At 44.7% G+C, this 17968-nt stretch overlaps 1 protein-coding gene across 2 annotated transcripts in view; it reads right to left on the reverse strand.

Moving 5' to 3' along the window:
* The window catches only part of LOC127446034 (phosphatidylinositol 3,4,5-trisphosphate 5-phosphatase 1-like), a 37570-nt gene that overhangs the window by 4294 nt on the left and 15308 nt on the right, over positions 1-17968 (reverse strand). Inside the window, exons 12-26 of one of the 2 annotated variants that reach the window (XM_051706639.1) lie at positions 15769-15882; positions 14461-14657; positions 13854-13971; positions 13642-13738; positions 13080-13218; positions 12625-12733; positions 10211-10299; positions 9947-10028; positions 9754-9843; positions 9479-9589; positions 9251-9330; positions 9061-9148; positions 8669-8815; positions 8327-8390; positions 7227-7448 (exon numbers count right to left, since the gene is read on the reverse strand). In XM_051706639.1, the coding sequence (XP_051562599.1) occupies positions 7227-7448; positions 8327-8390; positions 8669-8815; positions 9061-9148; positions 9251-9330; positions 9479-9589; positions 9754-9843; positions 9947-10028; positions 10211-10299; positions 12625-12733; positions 13080-13218; positions 13642-13738; positions 13854-13971; positions 14461-14657; positions 15769-15882 (1747 nt within the window). The remainder of the gene's footprint in view (positions 1-7226; positions 7449-8326; positions 8391-8668; positions 8816-9060; positions 9149-9250; positions 9331-9478; positions 9590-9753; positions 9844-9946; positions 10029-10210; positions 10300-12624; positions 12734-13079; positions 13219-13641; positions 13739-13853; positions 13972-14460; positions 14658-15768; positions 15883-17968) is intronic. The other variant, XM_051706641.1, reaches the window with a different exon arrangement.

A 17968-nucleotide genomic window follows, 5' to 3' on the forward strand; every position in this document is an offset into this window, starting at 1 on the left:
TTCTGATATTTGCTGCTCCAAAATCTGTACATATCTGTCTGCATTAATGGTGCCCTCACAGATGCCATGGGCACTGACACACCCCTGGCCCATACAGACACTGGCTTTTGGACCTGATGCTGATAACAGCTTGGATGGTCCTTTTCCTCTTTGGCCCGGAGAACACGACGACTGTGTTTTTCAAAAACTATTTGAAATGTGGACTCATTGGATCAAAAAACACGGTTCCACTGTTCTACTTTCCATCTAAGATGAGATTGAGCCCAGAAAAGTCGGCAGTGCTTCTGGACATTGTTGATGTAGGGCTTCTGCTTTGCATAGTAAAGTCTTAACTTGCATCTGTGGATGCAGCGGTGAATGGTGTTGTCTCACAAAGGTTTACTAAAGTAATCTCAAGCCCATGTTCATGATATCCATTACAGATGAATTATGTTTTTTAAGACAGTGATGTCTGAGGGATCAGAGATCATGCGCATACAGAAGTGGTTTTCGTCTTGCCCTTTACGCACTAAGATTTGACCAGATTCCTTGAATCTTTTAACTATATTGTGCACTGTAGAGGGTGAAATGCCCAAAATCCTTCCAAATTGTCTTTGGGGAACATTGTTCTCTAAATGCTGGATTATTTGCAGAAGCATGTTTTTGGAGGCTCCTTATGTACTATGACACGATTGCCTCACCTGTTTAACATCTCCTGTTTCACATTGCCTTGTTATTTTAACTCGTCAAATTGTTATTAGTCTTAAATTGCCCCTGTCTCAACTTTTTTGGTATGTTGCAATCATCTTTGAAATTACTGTACATAAAAAAACAATGAAATTCACAAGGTAAAAAGTCTCGGTTACTGTCGTAACCTCCGTTCCCTGATGGAGGGAACGAGACGTTGTGTCGATGTAGTGACACTAGGGTCGCTCTCTTGAGAGCCCCGAACACCTCAGATTTTTGAGAAATGGCCAATGAGAATTGGCGAGTGGAATTTGCATGCCACTCCCCCGGACATACGGGTATAAAAGGAGCTGGCTCTCAACCACTCATTCAGGTTTTGTGCTGAGGAGCCAAGACAGGGTCCCGCCATTTCAGCGGGTAGTACAACATTGTGGCAGGGGGGACACAACGTCTTGTTCCCTCCATCAGGGAACGGAGGTTATGACAGTAACTGAGACGTTGCCCTTCTGTCACTCACTCGATGTTGCGTCGATGTAGTGACACTAGGGGTCCCTATACGAAACACCACAACTAGCTGGACCGTGTTACGTGGACTGCTGGTGCAGGTGTAAGCAAGCTGCTGAGTGCATAGTAGCAGGTGCACCGGTCTGCACGTAGCCTCCCCCAATGCCCCAAAAAACATCATATAGTTACCCACATCCCTAGGGGGGGAAGAGACATATCTAGTATGTCAGCAGGCCGTGCCAGCCACGGCCTTTTCTCTCTAAGTTTTCTCTCCACAGAGTATTCATTTATTCGGCTGGGGCCATTTTAATGCTCAATATATGCGCTGGGGAAGGTGTTCTTTTCCTCTCCTATTCTTTCAGGGGGAAAAGACCCCGCAGAGACTACATCCTGCCCGGAGGGGAGGTAACATGTGGCAAGCACGTCATCTGGGCTCAGAGCCGCACATGGAAGAGGCATGGTGGTAGGTCCTGCCTGAAAGGGGAGGAGCTCTACAAACACGACGACCGGGACAGAGAGGGCTCTGTCAAAGGGAGACCGTGCTGCAGAAAATACATCACAGGGGGTTACCAGAGTAACCGGCACCTGTGGAGCACCTACCTCACTAAGGGCATATTAGCACACATACTGGTTCCGGCTGTGAATTCCTCTGCTGAATTCACGAGCCACAGGGCTAGGGAGGAAGGACATCCAGGGTTCACGGGTTTGTGAACTCGCATGGGAAAAGCAGTGCACATCTTCGCCTCTTTGGAGGGGAAAGGCCGTATTCCTGAACTTACCTGTTCATATGTGACAGAACACGGGATGAAACCGGCTCAACCCAGAGATTATAAAATCTCGCGAAGGTATTGGGTGTCGCCCAGCCCGCTGCCCTGCAGATGTCTGCTAGAGAGGTGCCATGGGCCAGTGCCCATGAGGATGCCAGATTCCTTGTGGAGTGTGCTCATATTCCCGAAGGGCAGGCATGGCCTGGGCCTGGGCCTGGGCCTGGTATGCCATAGCGATGGCATCCACGATCCAGTGGCAAGCCTCTGTTTGGAGACAGCGTTCCCTTTCCGCTGTCCGCCAAAGCAGACAAAGAGCTGCTCAGAGCTTCTAAAACTCTGTGTGCAATCCAAGTAGATGTGCAAAGTATGCACCGGACACAGCAATGACAGGGCTGGGTCTGCCTCCTCCTGGGGCAGCACTTGCAGGTTCACCACCTGATCCCTGAAGGGGGTTGTGGTAGTCTTGGGAACATAGTCCGGTCAGGGTCTCAGGATTATGTGAGAGTCACCCGGACCAAACTCCAGGCAGGTATCACTGACAGAGAACGCTTGCAGGTCCTCAACCCTCTTGATGGAGGTGAGCACAATCAGGAGGGCCGTCTTCAAGGAGAGGTCTTTCAACTAGACTGACTCTAGCGGCTCAAAGGGGGTTCCATGAAGGCCCAGGAGGACCATGGAGAGATCCCATGAGGGGAACAGGCGTGGCCCAGGAGGATTCTGCCTCTGGGAGCCTCTCAGGAACCTGATGATCAGGTTGTGCTTCCCTAAGGACCTACCATCCACTGTAAGCCTCTCCTGCAGGAAGGAAAGCACTGACCCAACTGCGCATCTCTGAGGGTCTTCAGCTTGGGAGGTACACCAATTCATGAACCGACGCCACTTCAGGGTATAAAGCTGCCTCATGGAGGGAGCTCTGGCCTGAGTGATCGCGTCTACCACTGCTGGTGGTAGGCCACTTAGGTCTTCCGTGTCCCATGCATTCCGTGTCCCATGCTCATGCCTCGTCCCTGAGAAAGAAGGTCCTTCCTCAGAGGAATTTGCCAGGGAGGGGCTGTCATGAGGAGCGTTAGGTCTGAGAACCAAGTCTGGGTGGGCCAATATGGGGCCACAAGGGTGACCTGCTCCTTGTCCTCCCTGACCTTGCACAGGGTCTGTGCAAGTAGGCTCACTGAGGGGAACGGCTGTGTGTCAGCATGTCTGGGCCAAGGGGGGCCCCCGTCAGAGAATACCAGAGCGGGCAGTGGGATGTTTCTCGGGAGGCAAATAGGTCTACTTGTGCTTTGCTGAACCAACTCCAAATCAGCATGACTACCTGTGGGTGGAGTCTCCTCTCTCCCCTAAGTGTCACCTGCTGCGACAGCACGTCTGTTGTGATGTTGAGGTTGCCCGGGATGTGAGTGGCCCGCAGCAACCTCAGTCGCTGCTGACTCCATAGGAGGAGACGGTGGGTGAGTTGCGACATGTGACATGAGCGTAAGCTGCCTTGGCGATTTATATACGCTACTGTCGCTGTGTTGTCCGTCCGGACCAACATATGCTTGCCCCGGATCAACAGCAAATGCCTCCGCAGGTCGAGCAATACTGCCAGCAACTCGAGGCAGTTGATGTGCCAATACAGTCACGGTCCTGTCCAGGAGCCAGCGGCTGCGTGCCTGTTGCACACGGCACACCAGCCTCGCTTGGAGGCGTCTGTCGTAATGACGACGCGCCTGGACACTTGCTGTAGGGGAACTCCTGCCCATAGAAATGCAAGGTCTGTCCAAGCGCTGAACAAGTGGCGGCAGATCAGCGTGATGGCCACACGATGTGTGCTGTGGTGCCATGCCCATCTCGGGACTTGAGTCTGAAGCCAGTGCTGAAGCGGTCTCATATGCATCAACCCTAGTGGCGTGACCGGTGCTGAGGATGCCATATGCCCCAGGAGCCTCTGAAAGTGTTTCAGTGGAACCGCTGTTCTCTGCTTGAACGACTTCAGACAGTTCAGCACTGACCATACGCGCTTGCTCGTGAGGCACGCTATCAGAGACTGAGTCTAACTCCATGCCGAAAAAAGAGATGCTCTGAACCGGGGAGAGCTTGTTCTTTTCCCAGTTGACCTGAAGCCCTAGCCGGCTGAAGTGCCTGAGCACGAGGTCCCTGTGTGCGCATAGCAACTCTCGAGAGTGAGCTAGAATCAGCCAGTCATCAAGGTAGTTGAGTATGCGGACACCCACTTCCCTAAACGGGCAAGAGCTGCCTCTGTGACTTTCGTGGAGATGCGAGGGGACAGGGACAAGCCGAAGGGGAGGACCTTGTACTGATATGACCAGCTGTCAAAAGCAAACAGTAGGAAGGGTCTGTGTCGAGGTAGAACCGAGACGTGAAATTACGCGTCCTTCAGGTCTACCGCCGCGAACCAATCTTGATGCCGGACACACGCCAAAATGTGCTTTGGCGTCAGCATCTTGAACGGGAGTCTGTGCAAGGCCCGGTTCAGAACTCGCAGGTCCAAGATTGGCCGCAACCCACCACCTTTCTTCGGTACGATGAAGTAAGGGCTGTAAAACCCTTTCTTCATCTCGGCTGGAGGGACAGGCTCTATCGTGCCCTTGCGCAGAAGGTTCACGATCTCCACACGCAAGGTGGCGGCGTTCTCGCCCCTCACCGAAATGAAGCAGACGCCGCTGAACCGAGGCAGGCACTGGAGAACTGAATTGCGCAGCCGAGTCAGATGGTCCTGGCCAACCACCGCAATGGGTTGGAAAGCGCTAGCCACGTGTCCAAGCTCCGGGCGAGGGGCACTAAGGGGACGATCGTGTTTAACGTACCTGTGGGTGGGGCCTCGCGGCGGGAGGGAGCAGGGGATGCCACGTTGAGGAGCCTCGTTTCGTCTCGAACTCGTGGCTGCACTGAAGGGACCCTCGAAGCACTTACCTTGCTCCATGTACCCGGCGTCGAGGGGGTTGGCGATGGGGGAGGAGGTACTTTTCGACCGTCCTTGTAGTCCATCACAACTGCATGGCCGTGGGTGTGAGTACGGGGGGCCCGCATTCACAGCGTCTAAGTCGCAGGTGCTCAGTGCCCGGTTGCCGTGATAACGGCGGTTGTAAACACTGGCTATGTGACCCAGGGAGTGAGGAAACTGCTCTTTTGAGAACATAAAAGAAAAGGAAATCAAAGATTTACCTCCCGGCCCTCCACCGGGGGATGGTGTGGTATGGATACCAGCCCCGGGTTTGCAGCAGACATCTCGCTCCCTGGGTCGTCCGTCTCAGGGGCACTTAGGAGCCTTCTGGGTCCTCGTGCCACCCTGTGAGGCGGGGGGCGTGAGCTTCCTGTGGGGGACTCTACGCTGGGGCCGAGAACTGGGCTTGGGCTGAGGCGGAGCCGCCTGGGCTTTCATTGCCGCAGGGGGATGCCCACGGTGAGCAGACAGGATATGAGATCTTGAGCCACGCCGGGGTGAGATGTGTTGTATAGCCTCCATCTGCTTCCTCACCGCTGAGAACTGCTGGGCGAAGTCCTCGACGGTGTCGCCGAATAGGCCGATCTGGGAGATGGGGTGTTGAGAAAGCAAACCTTGTCCGCGTCCCTCATCTTGACCAGATTCAGCCACAGGTGGCGTTCCTGGACCACGAGGGTGGACATCGCCTGCCGGAGTGCTCGTGCCATGACCTTCATTGCCCGGAGGGTGAGGTCGGTCACCGAGCACAGCTCTTGCATCACATCGGGATCAGGACTACCCATGTGCAGTTCCTTTAGTGCCTTGGCCTGGTGTACTTGCAGGAGGGCCATGGCATGCAGGGCAGAGGCGGCCTGACCAGTGGTGCTGTAGGCTTTGGCCATCAGAGACGACGTCGTCCTACAGGCCTTGGAAGGGAGTGCCGGGCAATCCCGCCAGGTGGCTGTGCTTTGCGGGCACAGGTGCACCGCAACCGCCTTATCCACCTGAGGGACCTCCGTATACCAGTGGGCCACCCTGCCATCAAGGGTAGTGAGAGCAGACGAGCTGGGAGGTCGGTTTCGGGCAGAAAAAGTTGCCCTCCACGATCCTGTCAGCTCGTTGTGCACTTCCGGGAAGAAAGGGACTGGGTGGGGGGCGTGGCTGTGAGCGGCGCCCTGAACCCAGGAACCAATCATCTAGCTGCGAGGGCTCAGGGGAGGGTGGAAGTTTCCACTCCAGCCCGACACACGCGGCGGCCCGGGCAAGCATGGTGGTCATCTCGCCGTCAGCCTCAGACTGGGCGGGCTGACCCGAAGGTGGCAGCCCAGTCGAGTCCTCGGCATCTGACATCGCCAGTACGCTCTCCGATGCAGCGATCGAGCACTCATCCCGCTCCGGAGCTCCAAATGGGACACTAAGCTGGCCCTGGGGCGAGCTGGAATCCTCTCGGAAATTGCCGAGGGCAAACGAGCGTGCTGGGGAATGGGAGTTCCACAGGGATTTACCCGGCGGAGCCGGGCCCATTGAAGCCCCCAAATCGCCTCCAGCGTCAGCCGGGCCAGCCTCGTACCCGGAGGTAAAAGGCAAGGCGCGGCTAGAGTGGCTTTCCCCCGGAAGAAGGAAAGCCGCGACCACAACTTTGCCATGGTCATATTCTCGCAATGAGAACATGAACCATCCATGAACGCTGCCTCAGTGTGATCGCTGCCCAGACACGTGAGGCAGCGCCCGTGGCCGTCGGAAGTGGAGAGATAGCGACCGCATCCAGGAATCACACAAAGACGGAAAGGCATCTTTATAAAGATGCATCCAGGGGCAAAATCTGCACTCGTCGTGCAGAAGGAGAGAAAGCCGCTGGAAATGCACCGTATATCCAACAGCATACGCTTCTTAAGAGGTGAATGGAACAGCAGTAGTATTCAGCTCGCTGATAGTACAACCGCTCGGCTCTGAAGAAAAAATCTGAAAGAGTGGTTGCGAGCCAGCTCCTTTAAACCCATATGTCCGAGGGAGTGGCATGCAAATTCCACTCGCCAATTCTCACTGGCCTTTTCTCAAAAATTTGAGGTGTTCTGGGCTCTCAAGAGCGACCCCTAGTGTCACTACATCGACACAATGTCGAGTGAGTGACAGAAGGGGAACAGCATATAATGTGTAGTTGTAGTGTTTTCAATTTAGCAAAGGGTGAATATAATTTACAAATCACTCCTTTTTGTTTTAATTAGCATTTTTCATGCTGTCCCAAATTGTTTGGAATTGGGGTTGTAGAATCACATTAAGATTCTAGGTATTTCAATAAGTAAATTGTGTGTTTTTAAGATTAACTTGCCAATGTCTACCTACAAATAGGCCTATAAGATACATACGTAGGAGTTGATGCCTTTCCAGTAGGGCTGGATGTAGAATGGTCATAACCAGTCTTTTTTGGGGAAAGATTGCCAAGTGTCATATCCTTGACTGAATGCCCAGACGATGACCCTGTTCTTGGGGACATAATGTTGGTGGTGCCCTTGTCTGCCTGGTTGTTGCTCTTGTAGCCTACACCCATATAACTGGGGTTACTTATATCGGTGGCCAGAGAAGAAGGTCTGTCAAATAATTCATGAAAAAAATGTTTGTTTGTTTTTAAAAAAGAAGAAGAAAGAGATTGACTTGAACTAACAATAAAAATACTTTTACACAACTTATTAATATTGGTTGATGTTAATTGCAACATACTGTATACAAATGCATTTATAAAATTATAAGGTGTATATATTAACATTAGGTCATGCATTATGAACTTTCATGAACTAACAATTATAGGAATATTCTGAGTTCAATACAGTTTAAGCTCAATCAACAGCATTTGTGGCATAATGTTGATTACCACAAAAATATATTTTGACTTGTCCCTCCCTTTCTTAAAAAAGCAAAAATCTGGGTTACAGTGAGGCACTTATAATGAAAGAGAATGTGAGCCAATCTTTAAACATTAAAATACTCACTGTTTCAAAAGTATAGCCACAAGACGTAAACCATATCCGTGTTAACATGATTTTAATATGATAAAATCGCTTGCTAACAAGTTAAACCCCACTTCCATTGTAAGTGCCTCATCGTCACCTCAATTTTTGCTTTTTTTTTAAAGAAAAGGAGAGACAAGTCAAGATATATTTTTGTGTTAATCAACATTATAACATAAATGCTTTCAATTGAGCTTAACTTGAATTGAACCCGGAATTTTCCTTTAACAATTGTATCTTTATGAATTTTACATTAATTCAGTAAAAAAAAAAAAAATTTTGTTCATTGTTAGTTCATGATATCTAATGCATTCATTAATGTTAACAAATAGAAACTGTGTTACTAAACAATAAAAGTCTGGATTAATTCTGTGTACAAACATAATAATCATATATAATATTTAAGACATTTAGCATTTAGCTTTTATTTAAAAAGTAATGCAAAAAAAGAGGGAAGATACTTTTTGGTATTATCTCCTGTTTTGCTCTTACTGGCTGCTGGGTCATCTCCAACTTTAATGAAATCTGAAGAAAAGAAAGGCAGCTTTAAGGAAAGGAACATAGCCTGCCTTGGTACAAAACAATGACAAATACACTATCAGGGTTCCATCTAAATAAATGTTAATGTAAATCTCTTGCTCCAAAAATTGTTTATTGAGTAATTCACAGGAAAATACTCAGCATGATATTGGAGTAACCGAGCAGTGTGATTGTGAGAGATTAACTTATTAAAGCTTACATGTATTGCAATTTGGACCGTTTGAATCAGGCATTGTTGTAGTTATATCATTTTGTGCACTCACCATACAATTTCTCTGTCTGTTTGCCTTCAGATGTGCGAAGCTGAATGCTACCTGTTAGCAGGCCTGTGCGCTCACCATGATGTGTGAGTTTGATAGAGAACTCTGTGTAAGCGTATTCTGCAGAACGCAGAGCCACACAGCCCTCACCTAAAGGCATATAACACAATGAGCTATATTATCAGTTTTGATTTATCAGACAAACTTCACCTAAACAGTAATTATGCAGTGGGGAAAGAGGCAGAGAAAGCCTTGAGGTAAACCAAGACCCAAAATTAAGAGTAAACCTACAGCACTACAATCGTTAAAGATATTAGTGTGCTACTAACCTCAAATAGCTAAAACTGAGGGTATGTGAGTGCTAGTAAGCTTACACATATTTCAAGTAAACTTACCATATGACTCATCACAATCTGTGGACTTAATGCAGATGAGGATATGTTGATCGAGGAGGTATTCTGGGTCTGCAATGATGGGGGTGAGCTGCAAAGTGATTTAACAACAATAGAAAAAAAAAGCTTTTTATGCATAACGTGTCATTTACTATCTTTTTATTTATAATGTGTTTGCTAATAGAGTTTTTACCTCAACTTGTCCCCCAAAGCGTACTTTTATTGAGCCTTCTGTATTCTCTTGATTATCTCCTTCTGGACTCTTCACAAACTCTAGAAAATGAATTGGAGACATTCATTTTGTATTTGTGACCAAACATACGCCACTGTTGCCTTTTTAATGTGATAATACAAAGAACAAAGAAATAAGGGGGTGATTTATGATATAATATTTAAAAGTATAATGGATATAGCTCCTCACTCTCCAAGCAGCTTGAGTGATACTCAATGAAGAACTTGGTCTTTGATTTAGTAAAAAGAACAGCCACACAGTTCATGAATTTTATAGCACCCTGAGCATCCTTTGACAGATCTGTAAAGAGTAAAATAGTTCATCATTTTTTTTCTCTCTATAGTGATTATTGTTACCATAGTTAATGATAAACTTTCAACATTTACTAAATCATGAATAGTTCCAGTGTGGTCAAATCTAAATATATTTTTGATAGCAAGTTAATTGACGGAGGAATGTCTTACCACTCTTTGAGACAAACTGTGAACTCACACCAACGTCAAATGTGGCGAATACAGGGGAATGGTCACTTGTCATGATATCATTGGTGCATCCTAAATAATTAAAGTGTATTGATAAATTGTCATGGTTAAATATGGATGCATCTTAACTGCATTGATATACTGATATATTGTATTTTATAATCAGTACACTAACCATATGAGTTGCAAACCGCATGCACCATAGGATAGGATTTGCGAAGCACACGGTCGCACCATGAAGGCAGGTTGTATTTTGTCTGTTTGTGAGATCAGATATATATGTAAACAACATTTTTGTCATTTAATTTGGGACAGAATTTCTTTATATACTATATCTGCTCAATGGATAGTGTCCCTAAAGATGAGGTTGTTCGAGCATGTCTAGTGCATAATTGCTTCAGATGGAGATGGTAAGCTAAACAGATGATTAACACTGTACCCCTGTGGCCTTTGCTTTGGTGTAGGCATACTTCTCCCTTGTGTCTCTCTCAAAACGATAAGTGGGGGCAAATGTAATCTCCTCCTCCTCTGTGAAGTAAAACATACACAACAAGGATTAAATACTGGCATGTTGGCAAAGTTAAGGATGATCCATTAAGATTTAGGGTTCACAAACAATTTGAATTGCCTTTTTTCTTTACAAAGGACCAATTTGTAAAATGATGATCATAGGTGCCTGTGACGAGGAGGAGAGCGTGGCCAAGCCATAAGGATGGACGCCCGGCACTGAATCATCCCAGTCAGCTGGGAGAGGGATAAAGAGGAGCCGGAGATGGCAGTTTGAGAGAGAGAGAGAGAGACGCACGAAGCTGTGTGTGTGTGTATGCATCAGTGTTTACGTTTAGTTGAAAGTCTTTGCCGAAGTCTTGAATTAAAAGTCTTCGAGATTGTTAATCCGGTTCCCGCCTCCTCCTTTCCCTTAAGCAAGAGACCTTGTCTGCTACACTGGTGTCGAAACCTGGGACTGGAGGAGGTCCATGCTGTCCTGGAGACCTCACTGCTGGATCAAGAATGTGATGCCGAGGATATACGATCTGGTGGTACTTGAGCAGTTCATCAGCGGTCTACCGATGTGGTCCGCCAGTGGGCGGAGGAGCCTGTTGCCGTCCGCTAGGAGGCGGAGGAGCCCGCTGCTGTCTGCCAGGAGCTGGAGGAGCCTGCTGCCGACCACCAGGAGCCGGAGGAGCCTGCTGCCGACCGCCAGGAGGTGGAGGAGCCCGCTGCCAGCCACCATGAGGCCACCTTTAGCCTATAATGTTCAGCAAGTGTCCGCCTAAAATCGGGCTCAAGGGTCCTTATAGTAGATTGATGTTAGCTAGTATGCTCAGTTCCCCAGTGAAATCTTAATCACGTCTGTGAAATAATCAATACTTTTAACCAGTGTTGGGTGTAATCCAATTACAAAGTAATTAGTTACTGTAACCTAATTACTTTTTAGTCAAAAAGTAGTGTGATCCATTATATTTTAAATTCTTGTAGTCAGATTACAGTTACTGACTTTCAATTCATTTAATTATTTTTAAGTACATTATGGGGTTATGCTTATTTCTAATATATTATTTATGTAGAATACATGAATTAGGGAGAATTGGATAAGGAGAATTGTGAGGTGCTAAGTGTATGACTTGTGTGTAACAATGAACAAGAAATATAGAAATTTTGAATTGGTTGAGCAGAAAAGTGTTTTAGAAAGTAACTTAAAAGTAAAGTAATTTGTAAAGTGATTACTTTTCCAATTACATAAGTCATTAGTAAAGTAATATGATTACAATTTTAGAGAAATAATTAATAATTTGGAGTGGATTACTATTTTAAGTAACTTACCCAACACTGCACATAAAAAAACAAAACAAAACGCACTTTGGTTGGTCCGGTCACTAGGTGTAAAGCCCCGTTTACACTGCCAGCGACACAGCGATAAAGAGATATGATCTCTTTCATTTGCAATGAGTGCAGAACGACTTCCGTAGACACAAGTAACAGCGACTGTTGGCGACAAGATGGGCGTAGCGAGTGACACAACAAAGTTGAAAAAAGTTTAACTTTATGCAAATGACAAGCGTCAATTGGTAGTGCCTACCAATGGGAGTATAGTCAGTGGAGCTCACATCATCTCAAATGCAGGCAAAATTGAAAATTTGAGTGATTTTACTGTTCTATATGATTTGTCTGTTACCGCATACATGGAAAAACTAAAACTGATGAGTGAAAAATGCATTCAGCACTGCTGCAGTTCATGTTAAAACACTTTTCTATGCAAAAATGTTAATTTTTAGCAGCAAGAAAGCTGATTCCATGTCAAATTAGAATGATGTGTTGGAAATTTACAGTATTCTGACTGAGTGATATGTTGATAGATTGTTAATCTTTTTCATGATCTGATGCATTGCTCTTCTGCAGGTTAGATAAAAACACCCTCCACTACAGAATATTCCTTTTTAGAGACAAGAGAACAGATTCCTTGTCAAATTAGAATGATATCTTAGTTTGATCTCATCTGTGATCAGATTTTCAAAAGCTACGCCCACCAATAAAGTTACAACAACAGTAGAAAGAACACCTACTACAGACATACAGTAAAGGGAATAGCGTCATCAAGCAATAAAGTCGCTGGCAGTGTGAACAGGGCTTCTGGTCTCTTCTTGTCTCAGCTGGTTGCAATGACCAGACCTTATAGCATTTAGTCAAAAGGCTGGCTACACAAGACTAAATGAAAGGTAACAAAGTACTGTAACAAACATGTACAGCTTATAATCAGCTGTATAATCAACAGATGCAGCATGAGTACAGTCAGCTGGGGCAGAACTGATTCTCTGCAGTGAGTAAAAGAGGGAGAGAGAAGTAAGCTCTCACCGTAGTCTAAGAAGACCTTTTCCTCTTCCCTCTCCATGTTAAGCTGATCTCTGGCTAGCAGGTCCTGATACTGCTGCTGTTTGATCTTCATCACAATGTTCTCTGCTTCCTGCAAAGAGCAAACAACAATGCAAAACTATGCTCTTCCTGTTGATGTCAGGAACTCTTGTACATGACTCTTATCGTAGTAGAGGAACTGCCTGATCTTTTAAGCTACGATCACTACTATACTCTCTTAACCACAGAGGCAGTCTAAAAGTATCATATAGAAATGCTATATGTAGTCATCCACTAAATTAAATGAAAATTAGGTTTGTGTTCTAAATATTTCTTCAATATTTGCTAAAGGAGAAAATTAATACCCTTAATATAAAAAAACAAACTGCAAAATATTCAAACCTTTTCCTTATGTGTGCAACGAGCTTAAATGTTGATGCACATTTATTTCAACTCACCTGTGATGGCAAGTCAACCCTATAATTCAGATCTCCCAACCAGAAGAGATGTGTGAAGCTATGTGTGATATCAAAAGGATTCAGCTTCTTATCTCCCAAATTCAGAAAGCGCAGAATACTGATGTAGTTTTGGTTTCGTCTAGAAAAGGTACAGATGTCAGTTAAAGGGATAGTTCACCCAAATATTTCAATTGTGTCATTATTTACTCACCCTCATTTTGTTCCATACCCATACATTATGACTTTTTTTCTTCTGTGGAACACAAAAGGTGATGATAGTCTGAATGTTAGCCTCAATCACCATTCACTTGAGTTGCCCTTTTTTCCATACAATGAAGGTTATTGGTGACTGAGGCTTTCAGTCCCTAGCATTCTGCCTACCATTTCCTTTTGTGTTCCACATAAGAAAGGATCTCATACAGTTTTGGATCAACATGAGGGTGAGTATATGATGGCAGAAGTTAATTTTTTGGGTGAACCCTAATAAATTGCAGTTTGGATATTGTATTTATGTGGAATACATATGTTGATTTCACTGACTGTTTTTTGGGTTGTGGCTTACCTCAGCTTCTTTTCACTTCCTGAGGTCAGGTGACTGTTGACAAACCCAAAGGAGGTTCCATTAAACATAAAAGACACCCCCACTGCTCCCTTATTCCCTATAACACACATACATATTCACATTTGCTTTTAACACACAAAAAATAATTGTACTTCACTAGATTTACATGTTCCTTCAGATTCTTTTATGAAAAGGAAAGGGCAAAAACAGACCTAGAGCATTAGCTATGCCAGTCTTAACACTGCCAGAGAAGACATGAGAGATGCGGTTCTCATGTTCCGGCTTGGCTAGAACCACAATTCTTATACTCCACAGTGTTTGAGTAGCTATCTGTGGAAAAATCAAGCAAATGGTTATTTCACTGAAAGGGATAGTACTGTACATACAAAAGTGAAAACTCAGTCATCATTTACTCACCCTCTTCCACTGAAACGTACAAGGAGATGACTGTTTACTTTAATTTTATGAAAAAAAAAAAAAAAGAAAAAAGAAAAAAGAAAAAAAAAGATGCATTAAAAGTAAATCGTGGCAGAGGCTGTCAGTCTCTTACATTCTGCCTAAATACCTCCTTTTGTGTACCTTGGAAGAAAGAAAGTTATACGCATTTGGAAAAACATGAGGGTGAGCAAATGATCATAGAATTTTCATTTGTGGGTGAACTATCCCTTTAAATGGTCAAACATTTAACACATTCATACAAATAGACACACAAAATGTATACAGGTAGTTAAAAGAATCATGACTCCCAACAGAGTGTGGAATGATTTAATGTAATAAACAAACCACTTTGTAGCCTGAATCTGGCCTTGTGTCACTTACATGTTTGAAGCTAATGTTGGTTATATTCCTAAGGGCTCCCCTAACATTGTCTATCCATTCCTTCTCTCCCAATGGGTCCTCCTGTGTCCCAATGACATAGATATCATGTGGGATTTGATTGGCTGTGTCATCATGGGTTTTTCCCTGACCCTTTGACTGGAACCAGGAAGTGATGTTGTGTGGTGGACTTGCATTTCCTGAATGGACAGAACCAGTTTACTTCACTTCACCTGTACTTGCTTTTAATTTATTCCCTTAATTCCCTTCAAATTAAGTAATTAACTTACTTATTGAATTTGAGAAAGTTTTTACAAGCAGATTCAGATTAAATCATTTTCATTGAGCCAACATAATTTAGTTATATTATGTCGTACTTTATTAGGTTTATTAGGTCGCTTTGAATCATCCAACCATGCATCCACATGAAAAGCATTGCAGATAGTGTCCAGGAGGGTCATTTTATGAGTTTTCCAGGTAAAAAGGTGAGGTGTGCACAGTAAACACTGAGGAGAAAAAGTCCTGGGAATTTCTTTAATACATTAACTATAGAAAGTAATAAGAGGACTCGTTTACGTTAAGGTCTTATGATGTTTTCTGTGAATTTAAATTAGTTCAACCACTGAGGTCTCTGGATGGTCATAAACTAAGGTCAATATTTAATAATAGAAAATAATAACAATATGTCTTTACAGAGTTGGACAGTTTTCTAATTTTTATTGTTGATTTGTACTCTAAATGACATTATTAGTAAGGAAGAAACATGTAAAAATCACTTTGGTGTAGGGTAGACTGAATACAGTTGTAACAGAGTACAGTTGAAACACTGTGAATATTTCCAAACTCAAGTTTGAACTTTCATTTTCAGTACGCATATTCACATTAGTTGGGGTGGGGTGGAATAATAGGGTTCAAAACAGTGTTACTATGAATGCAAAAGTCTTGTACAATCAGGCCAGGAACACACTGAACAAGGAAATCAGAGTGGCTAAAAGAAGATACTCTGAGAAGCTGCGTCAGTGTGGAGTGGCATGAAACAAGTCACAAATTACAGGACTCCTACCCCCAACCCTGTGTTGGACCAACAACTGGCTGATGACCTGAACGTGTTCTACTGCAGATTTGAAAGGCCCAATCTCACACCCCACACCCACTCTGACCTTCACTTCACACAAACACCAACACCTCCTGCAACTCCCCTACTCCCCCCTCCTGCTACTCAACCTGCACTTAAGATCTGTGAGGATGATGTGAGCCGTGTCTTTCGGAAACAAAAGACGAGGAAAGCTTCAGGCCCTGATGGCGTCTCACCAGCATGTCTTCGATCCTGTGCTAACCAGCTGGCCCCCATCTTCACACAGATTTTCAATAGATCACTGGAGCAGTGTGAAGTCCCATGCTGCTTCAAACACTCAATCATTATTCCTGCACAAAGAAACCAAAAATCACAGGACTTAATGACTACAGACCTGTTGCCCTGAAGTCTGTGGTCATGAAATCATTTGAGAGACTGGTGTTGGCCCACCTGAAGAACATCACTGGACCATTCCTAGATCCCCTTAAATTTGCTTATCGAGCAAACAGGTCTGTGGATGATGCAGTCAACATGGGATTGCATCATATCCTGCAACATCTGGACATACCAGGGACATATGCAAGGATCCTTTTTGTGGACTTCAGTTCAGCTTTCAACACCATCATCCCAGATATACTCCAGAATAAATTACACCAACTCTCTTTTCCCATGTCTATCTGTCAGTGGATTACCAGCTTTCTGACAGACAGGCAGCAGCTTGTGAGACAGGGGAAACTCACTTCCAGCACCTGTACAATCAGCACTGGTGCCCCCCAGGGATGTGTGCTCTCCCCATTACTCTTCTCCCTCTACACCAATGACTGCATCACCAAGGATCCCTCTGTCAAGCTCCTGAAGTTTGCAGACGACACCACTGTCATTGGCCTCATCCAAAATGACGATAAGGTTGAACAGCTGGCTGTCTGGTGCAGTCAAAACAACCTTGAGCTGAACACGCTCAAAATGGTGGAGATGATTGTGGACTTTTGGAGGAACACCCCATCACTGACCCCCCTCACCATTCTAAACAGCACTGTGGCAGCAGTGGAGTCATTCAGGTTCCTGGGCACTACCATCTCACAGGACCTGAAGTAGGAGACCCACATTGACTCCATTGTGAAAAAGGCCCAGCAGAGGTTGTACTTCCTTCGCCAGTTGGGGAAGTTCAACCTGCCACAGGTGCTGCTGAGACAGTTATACTCAGCAGTCATTGAGTCTGTCCTCTGCACTTCAATAACTGTCTGGTTTGGTTCAGCTACAAAATCATACATCAGAAGACTACAAAGGACAGTTCGGACTGCTGAGAGTATTATTGGTTGCCCCCTGTCCCCCCTTCAAGAACTATACACTTCCAGAGTGAGGAAAAAGGCTGGAAAAATCACTCTGGACCCCACTCACCCTGCCCATTACCTTTTTGAACTGTTGCCTTCTGGCCGACGCTTCAGAACTCTGAGCACCAGAACCGTCAGGCACAGGAACAGTTTTTTCCCTCAGGCTATCCATCTCATGAACAGTTAAACTGCCCCATTGAGCAATAACTATGTGCAATACACAGTTTAGTGTTTTTTATATTTATCCAACACATCCAACCTCTTCTGCCATTTCATTCCTCTGAGAAAAAAAAATAAAAAATTTGCACTGTACAGAACAGATTTGTATTTGCACTGTACATAACAGATAACAGATTTGTATTAGATTGCACTACGTATGTGTATGTGTGTATGTATGTGTGTGTGTGTCTGTGTGTGTATGTACATATGTGTATAACTATTTTTTTTTTTTTTATTATTATTTATGTCTTGCTGCTGTTTTTGTATTGTTGTACACTGGAAGCTCCTGTCACCAAGACAAATTCCTTGTATTTGTAAGCATACTTGGTAATAAACCTGATTCTGAAAAAAAAACTTTAATACAGTGAAAAAGACACTCTATTAGCATAACATAAATATATATAAATAAATAAAAATGTCCAACATTCTTTTGAATGTCCATGTACTAAAATAAAATATTTGATGCCATGAGTGTACCTTAATTTACTATTATTTTGAATGGCCATGGAAAATGAAGCAATGAGATAACAGTTTTACCTGGTTAATTTACCTGATGAACTTTCACCTTTTACTGACCCTTTATGCTTGGCAGAGCTAATGTATGCCTCTAAATCACTTGCACCTTTATTAGCAACTGACACATAAGTGCCAGCTTTACATGTCATACATACTGCTTCCCACGGATCTCAACCTGAACAAAAGCATGGGAATTTTTTGTGCAAATCTTCTGTAAATTTGCACTTTCGTTTGGGCATTGTTTCCACTCAGCTGTCGTTTGCTACTCAGCTGTCATTCGCTTTGCGTGTTCGCAGAGAGATTGACAGGCAGGAATTTGGCCAATACTTGCTGCAAGCCTCTTATAATCGACCAATTAATGTGTGAGAAG

Source organism: Myxocyprinus asiaticus, chromosome 9 (assembly GCF_019703515.2).
Source record: "Myxocyprinus asiaticus isolate MX2 ecotype Aquarium Trade chromosome 9, UBuf_Myxa_2, whole genome shotgun sequence".
In the NCBI taxonomy this organism is placed as follows: domain Eukaryota; kingdom Metazoa; phylum Chordata; class Actinopteri; order Cypriniformes; family Catostomidae; genus Myxocyprinus; species Myxocyprinus asiaticus.